The 27,290-nt window shown below is 43.0% G+C and overlaps 1 protein-coding gene across 1 annotated transcript; it reads left to right on the forward strand.

The window, feature by feature from the left end:
* Positions 1-1,281: 1,281 nt before the first annotated feature.
* On the forward strand, positions 1,282-17,952 carry LOC134669558 (sex determination protein fruitless). Its single transcript, XM_063527175.1, has 5 exons — positions 1,282-1,538; positions 3,422-3,562; positions 5,143-5,316; positions 15,622-15,883; positions 17,724-17,952. The coding sequence occupies exons 1-5, from the start codon at positions 1,488-1,490 to the stop codon at positions 17,942-17,944; spliced, it is 849 nt and encodes a 282-aa protein (XP_063383245.1). The 5' UTR covers positions 1,282-1,487; the 3' UTR covers positions 17,945-17,952.
* Positions 17,953-27,290: the final 9,338 nt, after the last annotated feature.

The raw sequence follows: 27,290 nt of genomic DNA on the forward strand, positions 1-27,290 counted from the left end.
GTTGCCTGAAAATAAATGTTTTCATTTCATTTTTCATTTCATTTCATTTCATTTCAAAAGCCAGTTGCACACAACGATGACGTGAAGACGACATTTAAAAAAAATCTTTATATACGATATTCCGTTGTGTTAATATCTACATAAATAATAGTAGAAAAATAAATGTTACCTATTGCGTACCTATGTTTGTCTGTTTCACTTAAATGTATGCTATAGTGTAAAATTTTATAATTTGTAATTTTGCTGTAACAAATATTTATATAACTAGCGGCTTCGCATGGGTAGTTCAACCAATTTATACACAACCTTCACAAATTATACACCTAAAGGATGACTCACGTTAAACCGGGCCGTGTCGGGGCCGGAGCTTCCGGCGCATCGTTTTCTATGGAAAGCATCGCGTGATCCCCTGTCATGTCATAGAAAAGTAAGTGCCGGAAGCTCCGGCCCGGACACGGCCCGGTCTAACGTGAGTGATCCTTAAATCTTCCTCAAGAATTCATAAGTAAAAACCGCATGAAATCCGTTCAGTAGTTTTTGAGTTTATCTCGAAGAAACATATAGACATATAGCCAGATGCGGCAAGGGTGTTTGTTTTGTAATATGTACCTATCGATTTTATTTGCCTACAAAATGTAGCAGTCTTTAAGTAAAATTTGACCTTTATATACCTTTCTCGTTACACCTATTTTTTTACTAAAATATGTCCGGGTAAACATGTTTTTATTATAGGTACCTAAGTATTTGGAATAATTCCACAAACCTCTCATTTGGTTCACATTATCAACAATTTTCTTCATATTCGATAAATCTTTTTCAATTGACTCTTTGGCTCTTTCAAAGAAGTCGAGATCGTGTGGAAAATCCGTCAATTTGTTGGTCTTTTCCATTGTATGTTTCCAAATAACAGCTTTTCGCTACTAATGAGCCGACAACAATGTTTACAATGTTCCCTTCAGCTTTCAGAACACGTCAAATTAATAAATCGTCTACAAAAACCAGCGTTTATTAATTTTAATTGTGTTTGCCCAACAATTAGACGAATGACTGACTGTCCGGTCGCAAATAAAAAGGCGGGAATGCGTAACCTTTTTTTTTAAATAAAATTAGGTCAAGCGTCAGCGTGCCATTCAGCCAGTAGTCAAACAGCAATCGTGCATGAGAAATATTCGCTTTCGCTCCAAATACGATTTATTCTCGTAATTAGTGCAAACAGTCGAACAATGATGCCAATCATCGAGCCCGTACTAAATCTGTTTTTGGATGAGTTTTGGTATGTGAGCCGCGTCACTGACTGAATGTCATTGGATTTATAAATACGATCAGCTCCAGAAATAGGTGGCTACAGGTTTTCCAGGCGTACCGACTAAAATAAAGTAGCCTGGATTCGGTTAACAATATTATTGTCTTGAGCGTACGCGGCGACCGACAATAGTGAGTCTCTCTGCTTTCGCTTTTGCTTTCCTATTATTTTAATTTGTGTCGCTATGGATGAGGATGAAATGCAACAGTTTTCTTTGCGCTGGCATAATCACCAGGTAGGTAAGTAGTTTTTACGGTCCAACACTCCACAGCGAGCACCGACACATAGGTATACAAACATTTTTTAACACGTACATTATAATAATCACCGACACGCAGGCTGAACGCCTCTCACGCTTTTGGTCAAGGTTTTGAGTTTGATAAATTAAAAAGTAAGAAATATCGAGGCTTCATTTTTTTTTTATAAATTAGAATCGAATGGAGATTAATTGAGTGTTTTAGTTTCCAAAATTATTTTTAATTCTAAATATGTTTTTTATTTTTGTGAAATATTTGAAGCTTATTTCTTTTCTATAAAGTTAATAAATACGTAATAAATAAGCGAGCACAAAAATAACTTGAGGTGTTGAGTAGTTGTTTAGTCATAAATTTTATAGTCCGTTCATAACACGTCGCAGTAATAAATGCAGTTACAATTGAGACATAACTTTTTTTACTTGTCTTTTTAATATTTTTTGTTAGGATTAGGTACCAAGTACCATTTATAAGATATTATATACAGGGTAATTATATCCGTTCTTGCTGCTTTGTAAATAGCAATACCTACCTACATGTTTTTAACATATAATGTCGCACACACCTGCTTTGCACTTTACATAGCTAAATAATAATTAATACTAATTTTATTATAGTGACTATAAAATGAGGTTAAGTACAAATTTACTTGTTCTGGTGGATGCAAATGGAACAAAAATTTTGCTGTTCTTTATTAATAATTCCCTGCATTTTATACACAGCAGCGCCATGTGAACGGTTATCTAAAGAACAACAAAGTTTGTCATACCTTTCTCTACTCTACAGATTGTGTATAATTGTTTTCATTCATAGTTTCCCGTGGTATTTTCTCGGAAAAGTTCGTATTTGTTATACTACTTCAGTCAACTTCAGTATTTTTTGTACCGAGACTGACTTAATTAGCAAGACACGTTCGTACGTTTCCGTTAAATTACATAGAAATAAATTATGCACTACATCTGTACTTTGTTTTTTTTTATTACGAAAATTGTGGACAATAAAGCTAGGGGCCTAAATGTGAGATTGCATTCAGGCACTTTTAGTTTACCGGTAACGAAATATCGTGGACATCAACCAAATAGTAGTATAATATACATATATTATAGACGTCAACTTTCACGATAATTTATAAGCGATTGTATTAAAATTTCATACATAACGTGACGTTGCCATAAAAAATGAAATCGTGCATTAGCTATAGTTTGGCAAGCCATTTTCGTCTGACGAAATGGATTTCGGTTTAATAGAAACTTTATTATTTGTCTAAGAAATTACAGGAATTTCACTTAGAAGACTACTTATAAATAGCTAACTTAAAAATTATAAGTTAATGATTTGCCAAAGTATACAGCTCACTTACCCGAATTCCGCGACGGTGTAACAAACGCCTTATACGTTTTAGTTATAGTCTGGCAAGCCCACTTAGTAAAAAAGGGCGCGAAATTAAAATGTTGTATGAGTGAACAACTCTTTTTCAAATTTGCCGCCTTTTTCTAGTGGCGGAAATGGCTTTGATAGTTGACGGACGTACGTAACAGACGTTGAGAAAAAAATCCAAAAAGTTTAAGATTTAATGTGATGTGCTTTTTTGTCGCTTTTGCTGTTATATTTTAACTATAGTCTGGCAAACCAATTTCGTCAGTAGAAAAAGGCGGCAAGCTCGAAAATATTGAGCGTAGAGTAATAGTAGGTACACATTTGGAATTTCGCGCCTTTTTTTCTGTTTGCCAGACTATTTACGTCTCTGTCACTTGTCACTTGCATCTACTACTTATTATTTTTATATATTTTTTCTTTAATAATTAAAAACTCTTGTATCTAAGTTAATTTATCAACTCTGGAATTTTACCCATTGAACAAACAGAGCAGTGTAATCGGCGCCCTAGGGCGCATGCTGAGCACCGGAGCCCTAACTGATGTGACCTTGAATGCCAGCGGGACTTCGCTGCGGGCCCACAGGCTGGTACTGGCATCATGCAGCCAGTACTTCGCGCAACTTTTCAAGGTTAGTGAAAACGGAGTTTAAAAAAAGTTTGTTGTTTATAGAATTTTAAGTTTATATTAGTAACAGCACCAGTCATGGGACATTTAAGAGGAAATTTGGAGTATTTCCAGATCCAGTAATGGGCCCCCTATAATGGACATTGCTCTATCAGTATAAAATATTGAAATGGGGAATAAGTTACGGCAAAAAAAAACAATTTTTATAGTATAAGCTTTTATCGCTGAATGTATTTTTCTTTCCACAGCCAATTATTATTGTATTAGATCCATCGGGACAATTCTAATATACCCAAACACAACTAGTTAGGGTTTATTGCGATAAAGTTCCCATGGCCACCTCCTGTCTCCATCATCAGATTAGGTCCATGTTATCATAATATTGCATTATCATTCGATTTGCATACTTAATTACGTACTTACACAAAATTTCAACTGAATCTGAAATCGAAAAGTGGCTCAAATTCAGCTACCAAGATTGGACCCACAGTAAGTAACAGGGCAAGTTAAATAAAAGTTTGGAAAAACGATATTAATTTATCCGAAGTCCGAGAATACCTCGTGATTGACATATTTCGTAACTACATTTGACAAGTTTACCAATATTATTTATTATGTTATTCATATATATACAAAAACAAGTCAAAAAACAATAAATAAAAATAACTTAAAATTAAACTAAAATACAAACTATTCTAAAATAAAATAAAACTAATCTAAACTAAATCTAAAAAAGGCCCCTGTGGCAAGGTCCCCAAGATGCTGGCTGCGTTACCCCGCTGAACTGCCAGACTAAAGCGTTGAGCGAGGTAACTGCCAGCTCTGGTAACTACATTTTACTTCTGTATTGTTTAAACATGAAATTATGGCATGGCAAGCATCATTCTGTCAATTGTCCCATCATAGGAGGTACGCAGTTTTACAGCTCCTATAATGGGATTGGGCCAAATACCACAGTCAGAGTCACAACATAGGTGTGTTGTATACCTTATCTCATGGTAAAAGCAATTAACAAAACACATTCTAGTTTTCATCAAGTATTAATTAATTAAAATTTAATAAATTAACTCACCTCTCTTAGCGAAGTTGTTAAGAATTCGTAGTGGTATTTTTTTTCAGTGACACGACAACTTTTGGGTTGACGCCAATTTCTTAAAAAGCAACCAAATTTAATGAAACTTTAAACTGAAACAGCTCTAGGACTCTTATTTATGATAATATACAGCCAGTGTTTATAAACTACTTTTAGATACTTATTTTAGAGGAATTATGTTTTTTTGTCCCATTACTGGTTCCACGTCCATTATAGGGTATACTACTATACTCTGGCAAAGCCTTATCCATAGAAAATTTGAATTTAGTGCCTTTTCTTCTGACAAACAACTTCATAAGAGCTTGTTGCTAGGCCTACATGAATAAAGTATATTTTGAATTTGAATTTGCAAGTGGGGTTGCCAGAGCAGTTACCTACTTATACATTGCGCTTGGCTTAAGAGATTAACATTTAGGTGATAACTAATTACAATTAATTATGAAGTTATTTAGACCGCAATTTTTTAAGCCCTTACACGACTTTTTTTTCAGGAAGTGGAGGCTGAAAACACCCTCGTCGTAGTCCTAAGCTGCGAAGCTACGGAACTGCGGCTATTGCTGACTTTCATGTACACGGGGGAGGTCACGGCGTCTAAGGAGGTGCTGCCGTCGCTGCTACGGCTGGCGCAGACCCTCAAGGTGTCCGGGCTGACCGATGCTGACACTGTAAGCTTTATACATAGGAACTGCGACTATTGCTGACTCTCATGTACACGGGGGAGGACACGGGGTCGTGAGAGGTGCTGCCGTCGCTGCTACGGCTCGCGCAGACCCTCAAGGTGTCCGGGCTGACCGATGCTGACACTGTAACCTTATACATAGGAACTGCGACTATTGCTGACTCTCATGTACACGGGGGAGGACACGGGGTCGTGAGAGGTGCTGCCGTCGCTGCTACGGCTCGCGCAGACCCTCAAGGTGTCCGGGCTGACCGATGCTGACACTGTAAGCTTTATACATAGGAACTGCGACTATTGCTGACTCTCATGTACACGGGGGAGGACACGGGGTCGTGAGAGGTGCTGCCGTCGCTGCTACGGCTCGCGCAGACCCTCAAGGTGTCCGGGCTGACGGATGCTGACACTGTAAGCTTTATACATAGGAACTGCGACTATTGCTGACTCTCATGTACACGGGGGAGGACACGTGGTCGTGAGAGGTGCTGCCATCGCTGCTACGGCTGGCGCAGACCCTCAAGGTGTCCGGGCTGACGGATGCTGACACTGTAAGCTTTATACATAGGAACTGCGACTATTGCTGACTCTCATGTACACGGGGCAGGACACGTGGTCGTGAGAGGTGCTGCCGTTGCTGCTACGGCTCGCGCAGACCCTCAAGGTGTCCGGGCTGACGGATGCTGACACTGTAAGCTTTATACATAGGAACTGCGACTATTGCTGACTCTCATGTACACGGGGGAGGACACGGGGTCGTGAGAGGTGCTGCCGTCGCTGCTACGGGTCGCGCAGACCCTCAAGGTGTCCGGGCTGACCGATGCTGACACTGTAAGCTTTATACATAGGAACTGCGACGATTGCTGACTCTCATGTACACGGGGGAGGACACGGGGTCGTGAGAGGTGCTGCCTCCGCTGCTACGGGTCGCGCAGACTCTCAAGGTGTTCGGGCTGACCGATGCCGACACTGTAAGCTCTATACATAGGAACTGCGACTATTGCTGACTCTCATGTACACGGGGGAGGTCACGGCGTCTAAGGAGGTGCTGCCGTCGCTGCTACGGCTCGCGCAGACCCTCAACGTATGCAAAAACGGGCGTTGCGGACAATGCTCGGTCTTAATCAGAGACAGTCATGCAAAACCTTGTTTTCTGAACACCAAATAATGACACACTACTCTCAGTATCTTTTCGAGGTAATTATGTACACACGGAGAAACCTAGGACAGTATAAGCGAGTGGAAGTGATAGGTAAGTGCCTACGTAGTACGGGTAAACTCCGGACAGTGCCGCGTCGCACAGTACTGCAAGCAAAAAACGCACGAGTCATAGGGCCGACATACTATGAACACCTACCTGTCGACTTGAAAAAGGAAACTAATGAGGAAACGTTTAGACGCAGACTGAAGAGCCTTTTGTTGGAAAAGGAACTTTACTCCGTAAAAGAATATATACAAATAATTAAATAAATATTGAACATAATTAGTTAGTGGACATTGATGCGTACTATACAGTAGGTACTAGATATATTTAATAAATTGTTTTTATTATGTTATTTTTATTTTTAATTTATTTTTAATTATTCTTATTGACATCGTTTTCTATGATCTGTACTTTGTAGTACTGAAACTGATTTAATTTTTCTATTGACATTGTTTTATTCTTAAATATTTTACTATTGTGACATTTTGACGTTTTTTTAATTTATTTCTATTTGCATTGTTTTGATTTGTTATGTACTAATTTTATTTTATTTTATATTTTGATGTTCTATTCTAATTCTTATTATTATTCTAAAAAACGATCATCATACGACAAGTAGTACAAGCTGAAATGTTATATTTTACCTGTATGAAAATTGTATATTGAGATAAATAAACTAAACTAAACTAAACTAAACATAGGAACTGCGACTATTGCTGACTCTCATGTACACGGGGGAGGACACGGGGTCGTGAGAGGTGCTGCCGTCGCTGCTACGGCTCGCGCAGACCCTCAAGGTGTCCGGGCTGACCAATGCTGACACTGTAAGCTTTATACATAGGAACTGCGACTATTGCTGACTCTCATGTACACGGGGGAGGACACGGGGTCGTGAGAGGTGCTGCCGTCGCTGCTACGGCTCGCGCAGACCCTCAAGGTGTCCGGGCTGACGGATGCTGACACTGTAAGCTTTATACATAGGAACTGCGACTATTGCTGACTCTCATGTACACGGGGGAGGACACGGGGTCGTGAGAGGTGCTGCCGTCGCTGCTACGGCTCGCGCAGACCCTCAAGGTGTCCGGGCTGACCGATGCTGACACTGTAAGCTTTATACATAGGAACTGCGACTATTGCTGACTCTCATGTACACGGGGCAGGACACGTGGTCGTGAGAGGTGCTGCCGTCGCTGCTACGGCTCGCGCAGACCCTCAAGGTGTCCGGGCTGACGGATGCTGACACTGTAAGCTTTATACATAGGAACTGCGACTATTGCTGACTCTCATGTACACGGGGGAGGACACGGGGTCGTGAGAGGTGCTGCCGTCGCTGCTACGGCTCGCGCAGACCCTCAAGGTGTCCGGGCTGACCGATGCTGACACTGTAAGCTTTATACATAGGAACTGCGACTATTGCTGACTCTCATGTACACGGGGGAGGACACGGGGTCGTGAGAGGTGCTGCCGTCGCTGCTACGGGTCGCGCAGACTCTCGAGGTGTTCGGGCTGACCGATGCTGACACTGTAAGCTTTATACATAGGAACTGCGACTATTGCTGACTCTCATGTACACGGGGGAGGACACGGGGTCGTGAGAGGTGCTGCCGTCGCTGCTACGGGTCGCGCAGACCCTCAAGGTGTCCGGGCTGACCGATGCTGACACTGTAAGCTTTATACATAGGAACTGCGACGATTGCTGACTCTCATGTACACGGGGGAGGACACGGGGTCGTGAGAGGTGCTGCCTCCGCTGCTACGGGTCGCGCAGACTCTCAAGGTGTTCGGGCTGACCGATGCCGACACTGTAAGCTCTATACATAGGAACTGCGACTATTGCTGACTCTCATGTACACGGGGGAGGTCACGGCGTCTAAGGAGATGCTGCCGTCGCTGCTACGGCTCGCGCAGACCCTCAAGGTGTCCGGGCTGACCGATGCTGACACTGTAAGCTTTATACATAGGAACTGCGACTATTGCTGACTCTCATGTACACGGGGGAGGACACGGGGTCGTGAGAGGTGCTGCCGTCGCTGCTACGGGTCGCGCAGACTCTCAAGGTGTTAGGGCTGACCGATGCCGACACTGTAAGCTCTATACATAGGAACTGCGACTATTGCTGGCTCTCATGTACACGGGGGAGGACACGGGGTCGTGAGAGGTGCTGCCGTCGCTGCTACGGCTCGCGCAGACTCTCGAGGTGTCCGGGCTGACCGATGCTGACACTGTAAGCTTTATACATAGGAACTGTGACTATTGCTGACCTTCATGTACACGGGGGAGGACACGTGGTCGTGAGAGGTGCTGCCGTCGCTGCTACGGCTCGCGCAGACTCTCAAGGTCTCCGGGCTGACCGATGCTGACACTGTAAGCTTTATACATAGGAACTGCGACTATGGCTGACTCTCATGTACACGGGGGAAGTCACGGCGTCTAAGGAGGTGCTGCCGTCGCTGCTACGGCTCGCGCAGACCCTCAAGGTGTCCGGGCTGACCGATGCTGACACTGTAAGCTTTATACACAGGAACTGCGACTATTGCTGACTCTCATGTACACGGGGGAGGACACGGGGTCGTGAGAGGTGCTGCCGTCGCTGCTACGGGTCGCGCAGACTCTCAAGGTGTTCGGGCTGACCGATGCCGACACTGTAAGCTCTATACATAGGAACTGCGACTATTGCTGGCTCTCATGTACACGGGGGAGGACACGGGGTCGTGAGAGGTGCTGCCGTCGCTGCTACGGCTCGCGCAGACTCTCGAGGTGTCCGGGCTGACCGATGCTGACACTGTAAGCTTTATACATAGGAACTGTGACTATTGCTGACCTTCATGTACACGGGGGAGGACACGTGGTCGTGAGAGGTGCTGCCGTCGCTGCTACGGCTCGCGCAGACTCTCAAGGTCTCCGGGCTGACCGATGCTGACACTGTAAGCTTTATACATAGGAACTGCGACTATGGCTGACTCTCATGTACACGGGGGAAGTCACGGCGTCTAAGGAGGTGCTGCCGTCGCTGCTACGGCTCCCGCAGACCCTCAAGGTGTCCGGGCTGACCGATGCTGACACTGTAAGCTTTATACATAGGAACTGCGACTATTGCTGACTCTCATGTACACGGGGGAGGATACGGGGTCGTGAGAGGTGCTGCCGTCGCTGCTACGGCTCGCGCAGACTCTCGAGGTGTCCGGGCTGACCGATGCTGACACTGTAAGCTTTATACATAGGAACTGTGACTATTGCTGACCTTCATGTACACGGGGGAGGACACGGGGTCGTGAGAGGTGCTGCCGTAGCTGCTACGGCTCGCGCAGACTCTCAAGGTGTCCGGGCTGACCGATGCTGACAATGTAAGCTTTATACATAGGAACTGCGACTATTGCTGGCTCTCATGTACACGGGGGAGGACACGGGGTCGTGAGAGGTGCTGCCGTCGCTGCTACGGGTCGCGCAGACTCTCAAGGTGTTCGGGCTGACCGATGCTGACACTGTAAGCATACATAGGAACTGCGACTATTGCTGACTTTCATGTACACGGCGGAGGTTACGGCGTCTAAGGAGGTGCTGCCGTCGCTGCTACGGCTCGCGCAGACCCTCAAGGTGTCCGGGCTGACCGATGCTGACACTGTAAGCTTTATACATAGGAACTGCGACTATTGCTGACTCTCATGTACACGGGGGAGGACACGGGGTCGTGAGAGGTGCTGCCGTCGCTGCTACGGCTCGCGCAGACCCTCAAGGTGTCCGGGCTGACCGATGCTGACACTGTAAGCTTTATACATAGGAACTGCGACTATTGCTGACTCTCATGTACACGGGGCAGGACACGTGGTCGTGAGAGGTGCTGCCGTCGCTGCTACGGCTCGCGCAGACCCTCAAGGTGTCCGGGCTGACGGATGCTGACACTGTAAGCTTTATACATAGGAACTGCGACTATTGCTGACTCTCATGTACACGGGGGAGGACACGGGGTCGTGAGAGGTGCTGCCGTCGCTGCTACGGCTCGCGCAGACCCTCAAGGTGTCCGGGCTGACCGATGCTGACACTGTAAGCTTTATACATAGGAACTGCGACTATTGCTGACTCTCATGTACACGGGGGAGGACACGGGGTCGTGAGAGGTGCTGCCGTCGCTGCTACGGGTCGCGCAGACTCTCGAGGTGTTCGGGCTGACCGATGCTGACACTGTAAGCTTTATACATAGGAACTGCGACTATTGCTGACTCTCATGTACACGGGGGAGGACACGGGGTCGTGAGAGGTGCTGCCGTCGCTGCTACGGGTCGCGCAGACCCTCAAGGTGTCCGGGCTGACCGATGCTGACACTGTAAGCTTTATACATAGGAACTGCGACGATTGCTGACTCTCATGTACACGGGGGAGGACACGGGGTCGTGAGAGGTGCTGCCTCCGCTGCTACGGGTCGCGCAGACTCTCAAGGTGTTCGGGCTGACCGATGCCGACACTGTAAGCTCTATACATAGGAACTGCGACTATTGCTGACTCTCATGTACACGGGGGAGGTCACGGCGTCTAAGGAGGTGCTGCCGTCGCTGCTACGGCTCGCGCAGACCCTCAAGGTGTCCGGGCTGACCGATGCTGACACTGTAAGCTTTATACATAGGAACTGCGACTATTGCTGACTCTCATGTACACGGGGGAGGACACGGGGTCGTGAGAGGTGCTGCCGTCGCTGCTACGGGTCGCGCAGACTCTCAAGGTGTTAGGGCTGACCGATGCCGACACTGTAAGCTCTATACATAGGAACTGCGACTATTGCTGGCTCTCATGTACACGGGGGAGGACACGGGGTCGTGAGAGGTGCTGCCGTCGCTGCTACGGCTCGCGCAGACTCTCGAGGTGTCCGGGCTGACCGATGCTGACACTGTAAGCTTTATACATAGGAACTGTGACTATTGCTGACCTTCATGTACACGGGGGAGGACACGTGGTCGTGAGAGGTGCTGCCGTCGCTGCTACGGCTCGCGCAGACTCTCAAGGTCTCCGGGCTGACCGATGCTGACACTGTAAGCTTTATACATAGGAACTGCGACTATGGCTGACTCTCATGTACACGGGGGAAGTCACGGCGTCTAAGGAGGTGCTGCCGTCGCTGCTACGGCTCCCGCAGACCCTCAAGGTGTCCGGGCTGACCGATGCTGACACTGTAAGCTTTATACATAGGAACTGCGACTATTGCTGACTCTCATGTACACGGGGGAGGATACGGGGTCGTGAGAGGTGCTGCCGTCGCTGCTACGGCTCGCGCAGACTCTCGAGGTGTCCGGGCTGACCGATGCTGACACTGTAAGCTTTATACATAGGAACTGTGACTATTGCTGACCTTCATGTGCACGGGGGAGGACACGGGGTCGTGAGAGGTGCTGCCGTCGCTGCTACGGCTCGCGCAGACTCTCAAGGTGTCCGGGCTGACCGATGCTGACAATGTAAGCTTTATACATAGGAACTGCGCTTATAGCTGGCTCTCATGTACACGGGGGAGGACACGGGGTCGTGAGAGGTGCTGCCGTCGCTGCTACGGGTCGCGCAGACTCTCAAGGTGTTCGGGCTGACCGATGCTGACACTGTAAGCATACATAGGAACTGCGACTATTGCTGACTTTCATGTACACGGCGGAGGTTACGGCGTCTAAGGAGGTGCTGCCGTCGCTGCTACGGCTCGCGCAGACTCTCAAGGTTTCCGGGCTGACCGATGCTGACACTGTAAGCTTTATACGTAGGAACTGCGACTATTGTTGACTCTCATGTACACGGGGGAGGTCACGGCGTCTAAGGAGGTGCTGCCGTCGCTGCTACGGCTCGCGCAGACTCGCAAGGTGTCCGGGCTGACCGAAGCTGACACTGTAATGGCTCCTCTACACGATGGGCCAGCGCCGGCCACTCCAAGGGACGCAGCCATGCGGTAGAATGAGATAGCAATATCACTTGCTCCCTCTAACGCATAAATGTGTCCCTTGGAGTGGCCGGCGCTGGACCATCTTGTAGAGGAGCCATAAGCTTTATACATAGGAACTGCGACTATTGCTGACTAAGATATAAGGCAAGGTGGGGTAAGACTATCACTGGGGCAAGACAGACACTTGTATGGAATCCTCATACTGTTTGTCTTGGCCCGAGCCAAATAAACAAATGCTCGTCTTACTCCACCAAACCTTATGTCTTTCTTGTTAAGATAATATCCTCATAATGCATGTATAATATACGATACGTATATATAAGTACCCTTAAACTAATAACGCATAGACAGATAGTCCCCATACGGTGAACCTGCCAAAAGTGAAGCCGAAACACGATGGATGTGTGCGTGCGACACTCGTGTTTTACGCTCAGCAAACACACACATATATACAAAATATGTTGCCAGTATTCATTTACATCTCTCAAAGTAGGGGATTTTTAACAACATCCACACTTGGTTATTAATAATTAGGAAGTGTGTAGATTCGATTTTGTAGCAAAAGCTTTTTGTTTATTTTGGGATTTATTGCATTTCTGTACTTTATGAAATAAGGTTTAAATAAATAACTGATAAGTTTTTACTATTTTATTTTTATTCAACAAAATAAAAGTGCATAAAATAATAAGAATACATTTAAATATGACAGAGCATATTCGACTGTGTTTAGCCGGTTTCCAATGTTTCCATATTGCGTCATTCCGATTTAGTCTAATTTTTTTCCTTCCATCTCGCAGACAGCAGATCAGTCAGAAAACTGAAACGAATATTACACATAATAAAAATAAGAAAAAAACTAAGTACCTAAATAATTAACTTAATTATAATTTTCTACAATTATACAATGAAATTCAATTGAGCGTATTTATTTTAGAATGTAGACGTCATGTCCCATTTGGAGGAATAAATATTCACTACACTGGCAACATTTAGAAGAAATGGCAGCTGACGAAAATTTGGATTTTTGTATTTACGATTATGTAAAAATATCACTTTAAACTCGGTACTTACGCGTGAAATGTAATGTCGGGCGGTTTGTTTTTATTATATGATGTGTTGTGACACCCATTCACTGTACAAACAACCATCTTTTCTGTAGTTTTTGATTTTTAAACGGGAGGTGTACACACACCGATTTGACTTTGAGTACTGCGACGGCCGTTCGAATACGACGATACGAGTGTGACGAGACGTCGCACTTGAAATGGCTTCACTGGGGGTGTACGGACTAGGGATCTATGCCTTATAAATCTATGTAAGTACCTATAAATCTTCTCTGCAAAGCGAAATAAAGTCACATTATCATTCAAAGATCCGTATCCGATCCGGTGACGTGCCGTAAATTAAAAAAAAATATACTCTCTGTAACGTTGCCATCCATCACGGGAACTTTTTGCGCGTCGGTAAACTAGGACAAGTCATTTATTTACTGACATCAGTGCCGGATTTACCACTAGGCTGAGTAGGCTGAAGCCTAGGGCGGCAGATTTTAGGGGGCGGCAAATTTGGGTCAAAAAAATATTTTATGTGCTGTTCAGATAGGGTAGTCCAGAATTTATTTGTAATATTTAAATAACAAGCATAATTTGACGATTTTGCCGCCCTCTGTCATGTCAAGACCTTTTTGAAGTACGGAACCCTAAATAAGTACCTACCATTTCCTCGAAAAAAATTCGGGCTCGCTACGCTCGCGTTTTCATTTAAGTACCTACATTATTTGTGATCCATCTGACTACATTGTAAATTTGGGATGGTCGTCGATTCTTGTATCTTCGTGGTATTATGGGTTCCGTTTTTTTCCATTTGAAGTACGGAACCCTAAAAATGTACCTACCTACTATTTTCTCGAAAAAATTTCGCGCTCGCTACGCTCGCGTTTTCGTTTAACTAACTACATTTTATTGTAACCCATCTGACCATATCATTGAATGGTAGCACAGAAGTTAGTAGAACGCCAGCGGTAATGTCCACGGTATCGCAGCAGCTTCCGTCTACTATACGGCTCATATGCGTCTACCGGATAAAAAGCTAGTGATCCATTTGTATAGTCTCTCGAGCAGACTCAATGCCAGACCCGACCGAACTCCTTAGCCTGCCAGCCTGACTGCCAATGCCTCACCTTGATTCTCAATGGCCAAAACCCAGCGGTACCCACCGGTCACCGATCAGATCAGGCAAATATAAAGAGTGTATCTAGAATGTGACAGTGACGTCACCTTATATGCATTTTACACACCATAGCCATATGGCTATGGTGTGTTGTACTATAAAATTAAGCGCCTCTGACAGGAAAGTACTTTAAAAAACCTATAAGCAAGGCGGATAGGGGCGGCAAAATCGGCATAGCCTACGGGCGGCAAATGTGTAAATCCGGCACTGACTGACATTATTCTAATACAAGGGTTTCCAGTTCTTTTTCGTACGTAGAGGTAATAAAAAGGTAATACAATCGCCATCAGATATATCGCAGCGGCCGAGGTGCTGAAAAATATCTGAACACGCACTTTAACGTCGTGACACTGATAGTAGAGGCGTGTTCAGAGGAGCTACCGCGAAAACCGAAATTCGCGAATTGCGGGGATCTTCCCTCTTTTCACTCTCTCCTTTCATTTACTCAAAGGTTAACTGGAAGAGATTCCTCAAAGGGATAAGTTCGCCTTTGTACTTCTTGCTAATTGTATGTTATTTTTAATATGTCTTTTTGTACAATAAAGAGTTTACTACTACTACTACTTTCTCTTTTACTCCAATGAAGGCGTAATTAGAGTGACAGAGAAAAATGCCGGCAATTTGCGAACTTCGATTTTCGCGGTTATAGCCCAGATATAGTAAACACCTTGGCCGCTCCGATGTGCAATGGAGACTGTAGCATGTACTTACTTACTACCAAAACACGGTGGGTACATGAGAATTCCAATTTGTGACATGATTTTTGAAATTATCTAACAAGAAAAGCCCTCACATTGCCATATTGACCGCCTGTTGTCTGCCTCTACAAATCAAATTGTTTCTTCTCTATCCTACTACTGAGATGTGCCAATACGTATAAAGAGTATTCTATCTGTCTATTTATATTGATTTCTCCTTTTTGGGTCTTAGTCACTTAGTTCTTACATTTTCAGAACCCAACCCCACAACCAGCCGAGTCAGAGCCGCAGGAACCCCGACAATCCCCAACTTTTGAGCCCAAGCCGGACTTTACCGAACCAAAAATCTTCGACGAGCCAATGGAGAAAGAATACGCGAGCGGGATGAACGATGTGATCAGAAACGAGAAGGACAGACTGAGCAAGTTGGATCAGATTGTGCAGAATTTATATAGTACACATAAGATTGGCGGTCCAGTTGGGAATATGACGCCTCCGATTATGCCTAATTTAGCAGGTATTTTATATCTCTAAGGCCCACTTGCACCATCCTACTAACCCGAGGTTACGCGGTTAAACCGTTAATCTAGTGTCAAATTGTACTGGTAACCATGGTAACTCCAGGTTTAACCGGTTAACCCTGGGTTAGTGGAATGGTGCAAGTGGGCCTAATAGGTTTACATATAATCCGGCCTTTTTCCCGGAGGGGTAGACAGACAGAGACCACGGATTTCCACTTGCTACCATCCTGACCTGACATACCTCTTTCGCTTCCCTCACCTTCATAATATTCCTAAATGTGTGACGCAGTCATTATTTTTTTTGCGATTCCAGGGTTGGTCCCTTAATATAAGGCGCCGGAAAGCCTACCGCGAACCACGTTCGACGTGTTACCTCTCTGTCGCACTTACAAATTCTACGTAACTGTGACAGGGAGACAACACGTCGAACCAGGCCGCGTAGCCAAGATGCCAATCGCTTGCGCTCCATAGCGATCGAAACGCAACTGTCACCGTCGCACTAATATGGAAGAGTAATAGAGAGACATAATGCTTTTCGTTATCGAAGCGATAGCGATTGTAACCTTGGCTAGGCCGGCTGGTTCGCGGTCACTGTTTAGCGGGTAGAATCGAACCCTGCATTTAAAGCCCCGTAGTGGAAGGCACATAAGAGCGAATGTCTCCCATACAAATATGAATGCTCCATCAATATCATGTTAAACATGTTGGAGATATGGCCACTGTACGAATGCTCCATGTGTACCAATCCTCACCACTTTCCCCTACAAACATAATTCATATTGTTTCAATACGACTGCAAATCCATTTTTTCTTTAGCCATTTGTCAAGAAAATCTTATTTCACGCAAGCGAATATGACGCTGACAGAGTGTTCTTCTAATATTATTCGTGATACGGGGAACTGTGTCTGACAGTGACATACCTTACTTACGTAACGTACCTACTTATAGTACCTATTATGAAATACTTTAGTTTGTCTACCTAATATTTTTATCTAGGCTTCCTGGTAGAGTTGGGTTGGCAAGAATAGTGCCGCCAACCCACCACGCAAAATAGGCGCATTAATAAGACGTCGAGTTGCGGAAACCAAGCCCGCGAGAACCTTTAATCTATACCTATAACCTATTTTTATGATCAGAAAAAGCATGTTAAGAGCCCGTGAACGTGCACACTAGCGCCACTGCTAAATAATCGTGATTATTTAAATTTAACGAAAGATATTTAAAAAAGGGGGCCCCTACGCACTGTATTATGTATTTAAGTATCTTTTGAAAACATCAATGTTACCAAACGGTTAAAACGGGACCCTATTAGTAAGACTACTGTCCGTCTGTCTGTCACCAAGCTGTATCTCATGAACCGTACGTGATATAGTTGAAGTTGAAATTTTCACAGATGATGTATTTCTGTTGCTGATATAACAACGAATACTAAAAACCGGGCAAGTGCGAGTCGGACTCGCGCACGAAGGGTTCCGTACCACAAAAGCAAAAAAAAACGGTCACCCATCCAAGTACTGACCACTCCCGACGTTGCTTAACTTTGGTCAAAAATCACGTTTGTTGTATGGGAACCCCATTTAAATTTTTATTTTATTCTGTTTTTAGTATTTGTTGTTATAGCGGCAACAGAAATACATCATCTGTGAAAATTTCAACTGTCTAGCTATCACGGTTCGAGAGATACAGCCTGGTGACAGACGGACGGACGGACGGACGGACGGACAGCGAAGTCTTAGTAATAGGGTCCCGTTTTACCCTTTGGGTTCGGAACCCTAAAAAGTAGGGAACGACTCGCACTTGTCCGGTTTTTGTATAATCTATGAGTTATTTTCCAGATCCCCCAGAGCCGTTCGATCGCAAATGGCGGCTCAACAGCTCAGTGTGCACCATCTGTCACAAGCGGCTCAGCAACCAATACAACCTGCGCGTGCACATGGAGACGCACGCGGGGCGGCGGCACGCGTGTCGCGCCTGCAGCCACGTGTCGCGGTCGCGCGACGCGCTCAGGAAACACGTCGCCTACCGACACGCCACTAACAGAGATAAGGCGGTCTGACGTGATATACTAGTCCTATCTAACAGCTCAGTGTGTACCATCTGTCACAAGCGTAAGCGGCTCAGCAACTAGTACAACCTGCGCGTGCACATGGAGACGCACGCGGGGCGGCGGCACGCGTGTCGCGCCTGCAGCCACTGTCGCGGTCGCGCGACGCGCTCAGGAAACACGTCGCCTACCGACACGCCACTAACAGAGATAAGGCGGTCTGACGTGATATACTAGTGCCATCTAACGCCTCAACAGCTCAGTGTGCACCATCTGTCACAAGCGGCTCAGCAACCAATACAATCTGCGCGTGCACATGGATACGCACGCGGGGCGGCGGCACGCGTGTCGCGCCTGCAGCCACGTGTCGCGGTCGCGCCACGCGCTCAGGAAACACGTCGCCTACCGACACGCCACTAACAGAGATAAGGCGGTCTGACGTGATATACTAGTGCCATCTAAAGGCTCCGTCACACAGGCCCCTTTTCAGGACGGGGTGTGAGCGTGTTAAGGTTACGTTTTATATGAAAAAGCGGCGCGTGACGTGAGCGGGGCGCGCAGCTTTTTCATATTTATAAAACGTAACCTTAACGCCCTGGCCACGACGTATGACTGGCTTCGGCTAAGGCGAAAACCATAGGTGGGAACGAAGGATCCGATCGTTGTGTCTCGCAATGTCGTGGCCTGGGGGCTTACCGAGAAATACGAAATTCGCAAATTGCTTGGATCTTTCTCTTTTACTCCAATGAAGGCATAATAAGAGTGACAGACAAAGATGCCCGCAATTTGCGAACTTCAATTTTCGAGTCGAGCTGCATGCGGTTCCTTTGGGTACAAAAAGCAACTGTACATCGGTGGACCTTATGCCTTTTGTAATAAGGTCCACTGATGCACAGATAAAACTGGGGGCGATGGTATACAATAGGGATGTTGACTAATAGTTATTTACTATACAAGTGCGGAAAGTAGGAATATCGCATCGAGTGTTGATAAATTAAAACACGACCGACACGAGTTACGAATTACCTTTTCGCACGTGTATTACAGTACATATGGCCCTTTAAATTTTCGACATATGCACTTATTGTGCAGTTGCCAACAGATATATCGGAGCGGCCAAGGTGTTCACAATATCTGAACAAGCACTCTAACGCCTTGACAATAGAGGCGTGTTCAGATATTTGTGAGCACCTTGGCCGCCCCGATATATATGATGGCGACTGTGCCAATTACCGCACTAGGGTGGTAAAGTAGCACCGTAAATATACAGGGCGTCCCACGGCGATGCCACATGGAGGGAAAGTACCTTAAATATCATAGATAGCATATTTTGCTGAAAGAAGACTTCATTTTATTTTTAAAACTTAGTAAAGTTGCATTCATACTTTTTTAATTTTTTTTTTTTTTTTAAAATATATGGTAAAAAATTATCGCGTCATTGGAGGAAAAGTACCTTGATTATTGTAAATGAACATCTTACTGAAAGAAGACATTATTTCGATTTAAAAAAACAAGTTGAATTGCATTTTAAATAATTTAATGGTTAAACCGGGAATCGAACCCGCTAGCCCGCTACACGAGAAAAAAAAAACCTTGTACCAAAAAAATAATTCTCACATTGAAGCCTTTCGATCGGTATGACAAAGCTACAAGGTATTTTTTTTTCTCGTGTAGCGGGTTCGATTCCCGGTTTAACCATGAAATTATTTAAAATGCAATTCAACTCGTTTTTTTAAATCGAAATAATGTCTTCTTTCAGTAAGATGTTCATTTACAATAATTAAGGTACTTTTCCTCCAATGACGCGATAATTTTTTTCCATACATTTAAAAAAAAAATTAAAAAAGTATGAATGCAATTTAACTAAGTTTTAAAAATAAAATGAAGTCTTCTTTCAGCAAAATATGCTATCTATGATATTTAAGGTACTTTCCCTCCATGTGGCATCGCCGTGGGACGCCCTGTATACTTACTGTAAAAAAGTAGGTATCTACATATTGCGAAAAGAAAGACAGTTAGCATATAAGTCGTGGCAATCAGACACCGTAAGACTGTCACAGTCATCACAGATGTAAAACGAGATTTAATTTGGTGTCTCGAATATAATTTTAATATTTGTGACAGTGGTTAATATGATGTCAGTGTCACTGGTGACAGTGGTGACATTATTTAGCCTGTATCTATCCATGTGATTTCTCGGTCGTGATCCAGAACCACTTTTTCTGACTCTGTAAATGATCCACATTATCATATGGTAGTGTTTGATTAAAAGATAATTACTTTAATTATTCTTATTTTTCAAGTAAAATTAATGTTATACTAAGTAATTATGGTCACCCTACGACTTTTGACATACGCTGTATGGAAAGCGACAAGACGTCACATTGAGTTGGGTCACAAAATTGTATGCAAAAATGTTTTTTCCTACTTGTCATCTGGAAAATAATCATCATTATTGGTGATAAACAAAACATAATTAGGCTCATCTTTGGATTCTGTATGATGTCTGGCTCTCTTGCTCCACGACCCCGAAATCACCCTGATAATTTTAAGTTTTTGAAGTCCGCTTTTGTAATTTATTGTATTATTTTGTAATAGTCATTTTAAGAAACTTTCATTTTTTTAGTGTTCCGTACAAAACTTTGTTTACGGAACACTTATGGGATCACTTCGGTCTTGCAAATCAGTTAAATACGTTTTTCTCAGAGACCGTTTGACATAGATACCTAAAATTTGGAACAGTTATAGCAATTACCACCACTCATATTGTAAATAAGTCAAAACTGCTTATTTCTTATTAAAGGGGGAAATTTAGGGGGTTGAGAGGGGTAGGCTGAAACTTTTTTCATTTGTAAGAATCGTGTGGGGTACCATTAGAAAGCTTGCAAAAAATTGAGTCGATGGACTGATTTTGACTTCATTTTAGACTGCAATAGTTTCGTCAAAAAATGCATTTAAAGTTGCAAGTTTTCATACAAAAATTTTCACCTCTGTCCTGGCGATTTTCGCGAAAACTATAGCTAACAGGCAGCTGACCAGTCAATACCCAACTTAAAGAAGCATGGAGACGGCGGGAAAATTATCAGCTTAACTTTATCTTTATTAGTTTTTCAACTGCAGCTTGACCTTTGGTTGCTTAGGGCTAGCTAACTGATGCTTACACTGGTCAATTCATATAAGGCGAGAAACATCCTTAGTTAAAACTTTGGCATTGAAATTTATGACTTATGTCTTTGACACAAAGTTTAATTCTGCTTGCTTATTTTTGTGGGATATTTAATTTTATCTCAATAGTCTACTAATCCTACTATAAGTATGAGAGAGATCTACAAAATACGACCTTATTATATTGCAAATAAGTTTCAATTTCGAACGGGCTTTCCAACCAATGGACTAGCCATCTCAAAAATTTGAAAAATTCAAATTAAGAATTCCGTTCTTGACTGTCGTTGTGTTTTTTTTTCCACAATAGGACACATAGAGTTAGTAAAGTAAGGCGTATAGAGATAATAAAGTCATTTAATATTTATGAACAGCTTTGGCCTCATGTATAGATTTTATTGAGAGTGTCTGATTCGTCGAAACAATATACACAATATTCCTTTTCATTAAGTACCATTACATTTCTGTATTAATTGTATAATTATAATATCTATTAATTATATTCAGTTCTTATGTATATTTTTGAACGGATCGGTGAGCAACAAGATTCAGGGCTATAACCGCGAAAATAGAAGTTCGCAAATTGCGAGCACTGTTCTCTGTCACTCTAATTACGCCTTCATTGGAGTAAAAGAGAAAGATCCCCGCAAATTGCGAATTTCGGTTTTCGCGGTAGCCCCTCAGTCCGGTTACGAGAAAATAATTTTGGAAGCTATTAATAGTATATGACAGTTAAATATCACAGTTTTTAGAAACAAAGGTAAAATAAGCCGTATTTAAAGTAAGCCGATCTTGTTTTTTAGCAGTTCTAAATAATATTAAAGTCTATATATATGGCATAGAACTAGAAACAAAATCAATTAAAAAATAATAATGAGTTCTAAATTCAAATTGAAGGAGTATACATTTAAGTTATTATAGGCCAAGCGCGCACCACGATATTAATTTTTGCGACACGATTTTAGAATCGCGCTGTAATATATCGCAGAAAATTCACTGCGCGCACTGCCATGAAAAAGTCGACGATTTGTTCATTCTCAACATGGATTTCGTACCAGTCGCTTGTCATGAAACGTGTCTTTAATATGCGATTGCTGTATGACTTTGAGCATTTATAACACAAAGGTGATCCCCGTCTATTTCCATAATTAAATGGTCAACATCTAGCGTCTCATTTTGAGACTCCATTGGAGATGCAGGTGCCGAGATGTTGGGGTTTGGAGAGCGAAATGCCGACTGAGGTCCGGCCGGGGTGCGATTTTATTATCATAGTGCGCGCGGGGCCATACAACTCCGCATGCTGCAATTCACTTTGCGACAATCGCGTCGCGAACAATCGCGGAAAAATGTGACAAATCACAATTTTAAAATCGCTGCGATTTTTTTGTCGCATATGCGCGCACTAACATATAAACACATAAGTTGCATTTCTGCGACAAAATTATCGTAGGACAAAAAATCGTGGTGCGCGCTTGGCCTTACTCTAAATTCGCGATGATGCTCGACTTCGGTATTCAAACACAAAGCAATAGTACAAGAATCTAACTAAATGCAAAGGCCGAAGGAGCGATACGAAGATCCGAAGCGTCCGACAGACGCGCGCCTCCCGTAACTTTTCCAAGTATTTTTAAGTACAAGTGTCTAAGTAGCAAGATCCAAAGGCTGAAGTCGCATTTGGCCGAAAGCCCGAAGCATCCAGGAGGTCAGTTCTAAACACAGGTAATTAAATACAAGTGTCTAAATGCGAAGGCCGGAGGCCGAGCTCCGCATAGGGCCGAAGGCCCGAAGCCTGCAAGATGTCAGTGGTTAAACACAGAACTGACAGCCTGGACACTTCGGGCCTTCGGCCCTACGCGGAGCTCGGCCTTCGGCCTTCGCATTTAGATACTTATACTATTGTTCTGTGTTTAAGTACTAAAATCCTGGACGCTTCGGGCCTTCGGCCCTATGCGTAGCTCGGCCTTCGGCTTTCGCATTTAGACACTTGTACTATTGTTCTGTGTTAAAGCACTGACATCCTGGACGCTTCGGGCCTTCGGGCTACGCGGAGGTCGGCCTTTGGCCTTCACATTTAGATACTTGTACTATTGCTCTGTGCTAAAGCGATGACATTTTGCTAAAGCTCGGCCTTCGGTCTTCGCACTTAGACACTTTGTACTATTGTTCTGTGTGTGTAGTTGAATACGGTATCCTAAAAACAGGCAAACAACCTCTGTAAAATGTAACGATGCGAGTGGTACGGCTACCATCAGTTTGGCATTGACATAAACGCTACCGTGGGCGTGAACGTAATTTCCTTTCTATGCATCTCGCTCGTACTGACATATTAGTGCGAAAAGATATACCTATAGGAAGTAAATTACATTCACGATATCGTTTATGTCAATGCCAAACTGATGGTAGCCGTACGGAACACTAAATGCCTCGAGCTATCTCGGACTTGGCCAAATTATTTAAGAAACATTTCAAATCCTATGAATTTATTGAAAAAAATCTACCCACCGAAACCATAAAAAGACATATTTCAGTAGGACTGTTTATACAATTTTTGAATATTATTATATTTTGTTTTCCTATAAGTATTTTATTGTACTGTCGTTTAAGGTATTGTTCAAATGTCAATCCCCTGGTGCGTTCACATCCGTGATAGACAATTAAAAGTAGAATTAGAATTCTAACCTCTAGAATGTAGATCTATCGTCGAGCACATAGTCTAATAAAACATGGTCTTCTCTTCCGAGTGACACAAGCCTACGTCACAACAACATGGCCGCTATACAGCGCTATCGCATAGTGTCAGTCACGTGACCACGAAAAGACGGGAAGAGAGTACCAGGCGGAGTATATTATTATACCATGGTGGAGCATAAATTAGAAGCATTGTAGTAAGCTGCATAGAAACTTGCAGGGGAGTGAGGGGCAGTTATCTCTGCGTGCTACAATGCATCTCATTCTAAATACCGTTCATTTCAAAGTATGTGAACGCTCCAAAATCACAAATTGAAAGAATTCCTTGATTATTGCAGGATTTTTTCTATTGGATTGAATTACTTATCAATCAATCAATCAATATCATTTATTTGCAAGAATACTTAATTATAGTTACAGGATGTATAATATTTTAAACTTTCGCGTTTTAAATACATATTAACTCACCCGTCACCCGTCCCCGTTAGACCCGTCTATAATGTGAGTTAATATGTAGTTACAGGATGCTCTTGTAGAATATTGTACGGTGTTCTATCGTACTTAAAAGATGCGCAAATTTTATATTAACAATAATAATTTTCAGTCTTGCACATATGCGAGACAGAAAATGATTATATTATTGAATTTAATTTTAATATGTACATGAAATAACAATTACGATAACATAAATTTCACTCTAAAAATTGTATAGCACATTTCATTTCATCAATTGGACTATTATCAATTCATCACATTACATTGGTTGATTATCATTACATTACATAACAATTTATATTGAATTAGATTATAATAAATAATATTAATTATTTACATTATTGTGCTCAATATAATCCTTGACACTATAGAAGCAATGTTCTAACAGAATACTTGTCATTTTCTTCCTGAATTCAGTTGTTTTTAGACATCTTAAATGAACAGGCATATTAGATTTTTTACTAAAAGTGCCTAGGACTGTTTAGATACACTATATGGAATTGTTTTATAATTACTTTTTGTACCTTTTCTGATAATTTACTACTTTTACACAAAATCATCATAATTTTATAAATAACTTACACCTATTTTAATATCGAGTCTAGTCATATTTATAGAGTTATTGTTACGAAAAGACAATTAAAAGACAATATTTGTAATAAACTTTTATTTATTAAATGTCTTGTTTTATTACAAGTGAAAAAAAAAAACATTTACCTACACAAAAATATTACAGATGAACTACATTGTAGTAACTGTGCAAATACAAACCTCGTTGTATCGCAATGCTGATACGTTGTGCGAGGAAGCCGCCAGCTCTTCGGTCACCAGTTACGTCAACCAGACACGCTTTGCATCTGTTTTATTTACTTTTTTAATATATCATATATATATCAATATTCTATTTAACCTTTTTTAGGTCGTCAAGGTGATGGAGATGGAACTTACTATACTAAAATAATTTGGTTTTGTAATGCAGAATAATAATAGTAATATCACTGGTAAACCAAATAACAATATTTTGAGTATAATTTGATCATTATGGATTTATCTAAACTCCTAAACAATGCTCAATAAAACTAAACATTTCTACTAAATAAATAAATGCTTATTATACGAAAATATTCCGTCATACGTGTAGACTGTAGCTGTATTTTTCTTGCTGGAAATAAGTCACAGACAGCCTCCGATAGCTGTATTTTCCCGCGGGCTAATCGGAAATGTGAACACGTATTTTGCTAGCTTCAGGGCTGTAGCAATGCTGATGTTACGTTTTGTAAAAACAATGTCTGTGGAATAAATGTTAATACGCCAGTTTTATTTTCATACTCAGGTAAGGTAAATATGGATAAGTGTGGCTTTAGGATAAGTATGGCTAGCCTTCAAGCGCAAAGCCAGTACGGGTGTATTGATCTTACCAATTTATTTTATTTTCGAGTGTGAAAATATTATAGGCAAAGCTTTAGTAAGTATGTTAATTTCCGGGCTTACGTGTAACTGAGTACCTAAGTATTCCCACTTATAGGACGCCTCAGTCCGGTGTAGCGTCAGTTATTCTCAAGACAATCTTTTTTTTCTGAAAATATAAGCGAATTCGTTGATAATTCGCTGCGCGATCGCCTTGCTTTCACCTCTCTCGCAAATCGCCAGTATGAAGTGGCTTTTAAATTTAAACAAATGCTTTCGTTTAATACTCTTAAACCAGGGCTCTCCAAACCCCGGCCCGCGGGCCAAATGCGGCCCGCGAAGCGTTCCAATCCGGCTCGCCGACAGCGTTCCAATCCGGCCCGCGGGAGCCAGGCTCCAGGTGTTCAGCCCTAACAGCAGCAACCAGATACACCCCTCCCCTCTTCGGCGCCGACGGTGGCCCGCGTGTAAATTGTGCGGCGCAATATGGCCCTCAGGTAAAAAAGTTTGTAGACCGCCGCTCTAAACTAAAACAGTTTCTGTTGAACTGTCGGTCTCAACAACAATCATTCCACAACTTTCCAATCCGTAACCGTTATAAATTCCACATTATTGCAGATGGTAACTTGTCAAAGTAAACACTGCTTTGTTGCGCTACTTCACGCGCGGCAAGACACAGGCGGCAGCGGGAGCGGTTAGCGGGCTTGTAAAGGTGACAGTCCATTTCCAACGACAGCTGCACTACTGTCCATTTTACTATGGAAATTGACAATGACAGCGACGCGTTCAGTACCGGTAGTGCAGCTGCGGTTAGAAATGGAATGTTACCATAATTGTACATTATTGCAGATGGTAACCTGTCAAAGTAAACACTGCTTTGTCGCGCTAGTTCATATGCGTCAAGGCACAGGAGCGGGTAGCGGCTTTAATTCAATTACTACCTATTTGTCCTATTTGCTTATTGAAATCAGACGCCATCCACTAAGTTACTTGATTGATACTTGTCTTTGAGCTCTATTATCTGCTGGCTGTTTGCTACAGCTACCAAAAGCAAGTACCTACTTAAGTAGACACCTACCTATAGATTACCTACGTAATCCTGAAAAATACCTAAGTCTCAAGGGGCCCTTAATGGTTCTTATTTATATATTCCCTAATAGCATTTTCTTGTAGGGATTTTGTTGGGCCTTTGTTTACGTATTAGTTGGGCAACCGTTATATTTGGCCGTACGATTTGCTGGAGGGCCCTCGACAAAGGCCCTCCCGAAGATTCCCAACAGAGGGCCATTAGAGTAATTTTTTCGTTGGGCCTATTTAAATAAATCATACAATTATTCAACGGTGGTGGTTTTGGTTGGGCCGTGGTTGGGCCTATACACATTTGTTTGATGGTTGGTTAATTGTTACATTTGGCCGTACGATTTGCTGGAGGGCCCTCGACAAAGGCCCTCCCAAAGATTCCCAACAGAGGGCCATTAGAGTAATTTTTTCGTTGGGCCTATTTAAATAAATCATACAATTATTCAACGGTGGTGGTTTTGGTTGGGCCGTGGTTGGGCCTATACTCATTTGTTTGATGGTTGGTTAATTGTTACATTTGGCCGTA

The sequence above is a fragment of the Cydia fagiglandana genome, chromosome 1 (genome assembly GCF_963556715.1).
Source record: "Cydia fagiglandana chromosome 1, ilCydFagi1.1, whole genome shotgun sequence".
Taxonomy (NCBI): Eukaryota; Metazoa; Arthropoda; class Insecta; order Lepidoptera; family Tortricidae; genus Cydia; species Cydia fagiglandana.